This window comes from Oncorhynchus kisutch, unplaced genomic scaffold (genome assembly GCF_002021735.2).
Source record: "Oncorhynchus kisutch isolate 150728-3 unplaced genomic scaffold, Okis_V2 scaffold1012, whole genome shotgun sequence".
Taxonomy (NCBI): domain Eukaryota; kingdom Metazoa; phylum Chordata; class Actinopteri; order Salmoniformes; family Salmonidae; genus Oncorhynchus; species Oncorhynchus kisutch.
Window position 1 is genome coordinate 96,362 of NW_022262957.1, and position 4,631 is coordinate 100,992.

General features: G+C 42.0%; 1 protein-coding gene across 1 annotated transcript; it reads left to right on the forward strand.

Moving 5' to 3' along the window:
• The first annotated feature begins 222 nt into the window (after positions 1-222).
• On the forward strand, positions 223-3,889 carry LOC116364154 (zinc finger protein 501-like). Its single transcript, XM_031817389.1, has 2 exons — positions 223-291; positions 2,599-3,889. The coding sequence occupies exons 1-2, from the start codon at positions 223-225 to the stop codon at positions 3,703-3,705; spliced, it is 1,176 nt and encodes a 391-aa protein (XP_031673249.1). The 3' UTR covers positions 3,706-3,889.
• The last annotated feature ends 742 nt before the right edge of the window (positions 3,890-4,631 follow it).

A 4,631-nucleotide genomic window follows, 5' to 3' on the forward strand; every position in this document is an offset into this window, starting at 1 on the left:
TTTAAAAAAAAAAGCTAGCCTTTATTTAACTAGGCAAGTCGGTTAAGAACAAATTCTTATTTTCAATGACGGCCTAGGACTGCCTTGTTCAGGGGCAGAACGACAGAGTTTTACCTTGTCATCTCGGGGATAAGATCCAGCAACCTTTTGGTTACTGGGCTACCGCTCTAACCACTAGGCTACCTGCCGCCCCAGAGCTACCTGTCTAACAGAACACAGAGAATGTTCTTTAATGGAAGCCTGTACAACACAATCAATGTAGAATCAGGAATTCCACGGGGCAACGGTTTGGTACCTACCTTTTTCAATCTTTACCAACGACATGCCAATGACATTTGAGTAAAGCCAGTGTGTCTGTATGCGGATGACTCAACACTGTACACGTCAGCTACCATGGAAACTGAAATGACAGCAACACTTACAAAGAGCTGCAGTGAGTTTCAGAATGGGTGGCAAGGAATAAGTTAGTCCTAAATATTTCAGATTACCTTAAATTACATGGCCTACTATGCTAATTCTGTAGCGGTATTGTTAGAGGGGGGTAAAGATAAAGTTTTGTTGGTGTGCCAGGCAGGTATGAACCCTAGTTATTAAAGTTAGTTGAATAGAATCCCTGTCCAGCTGCAAAACGTGACTAGTGGCGTGTTTTGTGACAAAATTGCATATTTGAGAGTGGCCTTTTATTTTCCCCAGCACAAGGTGCACCTGTGTAATAATCAAGCTGTTCAATCAGCTTCTTGATATTCCACACCTGTCAAGTTGATGGATTATCTTGGCAGAGAATAAATGTTAACTAACTAATGTTAACTAACAGGGATGTAAAAAAATTTTGTAGTGTTGCGTTTATAATTTGTTTATTGTAGTTGCTATCAGTTTTAGGAACATCTTTCTAAATATTTCACTTTATTTTTTACTTTACCCAAAATATGACATCAGCGATAGTAAAAATGTTGAAAATCTGTGAACGTCTAAATAAGAAAACAGCAGGTGTCGAACCCTTTCAACAACGGGGAGATTTTACTGATGTGCTTTGTGTCTTCAACGTAAAAACAAGTTTTGGACTTCCACTTAATGACTTATTTACTGTTGTGTTTAAGGAAGTGTGTACAGTCGTGGCCAAAAGTTTTGAGAATGACACAAATTTTAATTTTCACCAAATCTGCTGCCTCAGTTTGTATGACGGCAATTTGCATATACTCCAGAATGTTATGAAGAGTGTGCAGATGATGAGTTGCAATTAATTGCAAAGTCCCTATTTTCTATGCAAATTAACTGAATCTCCCCCAAAACTGGAAGCTTCAAAAGGAGGGTGGTGCTTGGAATCATTGTTCTTCATATGTTACCCACGGTTAACTGCAAGGAAACACGTGCCGTCATCATTGCTTTGCACAAAACGGGCTTCACAGGAAGGATATAGCTGCCAGTAAGATTGCACTAAAATCAACCACTTATCGGATCATCAAGAACTTCAAGGAGAGCGGTTCAATTGTTGTGAAGAAGGCTTGTTGATTCAGGTGTGGGATCGGGGCACCACCAGTACAGAGCTCAGGAATGGCAGCAGGCAGGTGTGAGTGCATCTGCACGCATAGTGAAGCAAAGACTTTTGGTGTCAAGAAGGACAGCAGAGAAGCCACTTCTCTCCAGTAAAAAACATCAGGGACAGATTGATATTCTGCAAAAGTTACATGGATTGGACTGCTGAGGACTGGGGTATTCATGTGTGGGGTTGCTTCTCAGCCAAGGGTGTGTGCTCACTCACAATGTTGGAACACAGCCATTAATAAAGAATGGTACCAACACATCCTCCAAGAGCAACTTCTCCCAACCATCCAGGTACAGTTCGGTGACAAACAATGCCTTTTCCAGCATGATGGAGCACCTTGCCATAAGGCAAAAGTGATAACAAAGTGATTATTATGCAAGAATGGGCTGCCATCGGTCAGGATGTGGCCCAGAAGTTAATTGACAGCATGGCAGTGCGGATTGCAGAGGTCTTGAAAAAGAAGGGTCAACACTGCAAATATTGACACTGCATCAACTTAATATCATTGTAAATAAAAACCTTTGACACTTATGAAATGCTTGTAAGTGTACTTCAGCATTCCATAGTAACATCTGACAAAAATATCTAAAGACACTGAAGCAGCTAACTTTGTGGAAATGAATATTTTTCATTGTCAAAACTTTTGGCCACTACTGTAGGTCGCATTCTGTATCATACAACTATTAAAGTTATATATTTAGAACTACCTGCTCGATTGGAATCCAGTGACGTCTGTGTCTTGAGTGTCCTAGAACTGTTTAGTTTTTTGTGTTCTGACAAACAGAATGAATAAATAAGTAGTGTAAACATTGTCAGTAATTACCAGGAAACTCTACAACATTTGTATTAAAATCACACTGAGATTGTTTAAACTGGCCTTAGGGATCTGATTAGGATTTACCCTCGTAGCAAGGCCGTTTTATCATGTGGAGGTTTCATTCGGGTCTCTATTTAAAAAAACACTGTCTTTGTCAGGAGAAAGACCAGATTCAGAGGAACCAGAGCCAGGGACGTCTAAACCAGCAAGACGACACCAGTGTTCCCACTGTGGAAAGGGTTGTAACCACTTATGTGAGCTGAAACAACATGAGAGAATACACACCGGGGAGAAGCCATACCACTGCTCCCAGTGTGGAAAGAGTTTTAACCAGAAAGGAAACCTGAAAACTCATGAGAGAATACACATAAGGGGGAAGCCTTACCGCTGCATGCAGTGTGGAAAGAGTTTTCGCCATAAAGGAAACCTGAAAGCTCATGAGAAAATGCACACAGGGGAGAAGCCTTACCACTGCTCCCATTGTGGAAAGCGTTTTAACGATCTGGGGAAGCTGGAACGGCACGAGAGAATACACAGAGGGGAGAAGCCTTACCACTGCTCCCAGTGTGGAAAGGGTTGTAACGATTTGGGGAAGCTGAAACGGCATGAGAGAATACACACAGGGGAGAAGCCTTACCACTGCTCCCACTGTGGAAAGCGTTTTAACGATTTGTGGAAGGTGAAACGACATGAGAGAATACACACAGGGGAGAAGCCTTACCACTGCTCCCACTGTGGAAAGTGTTTCGACCAGTCAGGGGAGCTGAAACGGCATGAGAGAATGCACACAGGGGAGGAGCCTTACCACTGCTCCCAGTGTGGTAAGGGTTGTAACGATTTGGGGAAGCTGAAACGGCATGAGAGAATACACACAGGGGAGAAGCCTTACCACTGCTCGCAATGTGAAAAGATGTATAACGAGAAAGGTCACCTGAAAGCTCACGAGAAAATTCACACAGGGGAGAAGCCATACCAATGCTCCCAGTGTGGAAAGTGTTTCACCTGGGCAGGGGATCTGAAAAAACACGAAAGAATACACACAGGGGAGAAGCCTTACCCCTGCTCCCAGTGTGGCAAGTGTTTCAACGGGACAGGGGATCTGAAAAAACACGAAAGAATACACACAGGGGAGAAGCCTTACCCCTGCTCCCAGTGTGGCAAGTGTTTTAACCAGTTAGGGGCCCTGAAACAGCACAAGATAATACACATAGGGGAGAAGCTTTACCATTGCTCCCAGTGTGGCAAGTGTTTTAACCAGTTAGGGACCCTGAAACAGCACAAGATAATACACACAGGGGAGATGCATTACCACTCCTCCCAGGGCGCAAAGCTTTTGCCCATTTAGGAAGCCTGAAAGAGACACAGAGGAGAAGGCTTACAGAAGATTAGATTTTGGGAAAAGATGTTACTCATAACAATCACTTAAATGTCATTAGAGAATCCACACAGGAGAGAGAAATTACTTCTCTTAGCATATATTGATATTTCACATCTCATTGACTCACAACTCATCAGAGAACATACACAGTGCTCCCATTGTCTTATATTGTTGACTGATAATGTGTTTACCTGTTTTTACCAGATGAAATTGCTTCTTCCAATTATTGATAAACATGTACCTGTTAAGAAACTGACTGTTAACTGTTAAGGCTCCATGGATTGATGAGGAATTTAAAAACTGTATGTTTGAAAGAGTTGGGGCAAAAGGAGTGGCTAATAAGTCTGGCTGCACATCTGTACTGCAAATTGAGAAATTATGTGACCAAACTCAACAAAATAATAAACGTATTAAGAAGCCAAGATCAATGATATAAAGAATGATGGAAAAAAACATCATGAAAGAAAAGCAGTGCAAGTATTGAAAAATTGTTATCGATCAATAATGACAAACCTCCTGGCATTGACAACTTAGATGGAAAGCTACTGAGGACAGTAGCTGACTCTATAGCCACTCCTATCTGACATATTTTTAACATGAGCCTAGAGGAAAGTCTTTGTCCTCAGGCCTGGAAGCCAAATTAATCCACTACCCAAGAGTGGTAAAGCGGCCTTTACTGGTTCTGCCAGCTCTACCTCATGATGGGTATAGGGGAAATGTTAGTATCATGTAGTAGCCTAAACCTATCGCTGTTACATTGAACAGGGTGAATGGAATATGAATGACAGTCATCTGATATGCTGTAATAGAAATAAGGCCATGAATCAACAAATTGTCCTGCCTCAACTGAAACGGCACTGACAGCCACTGTTTCGATGGTGGGCCATTCTTGG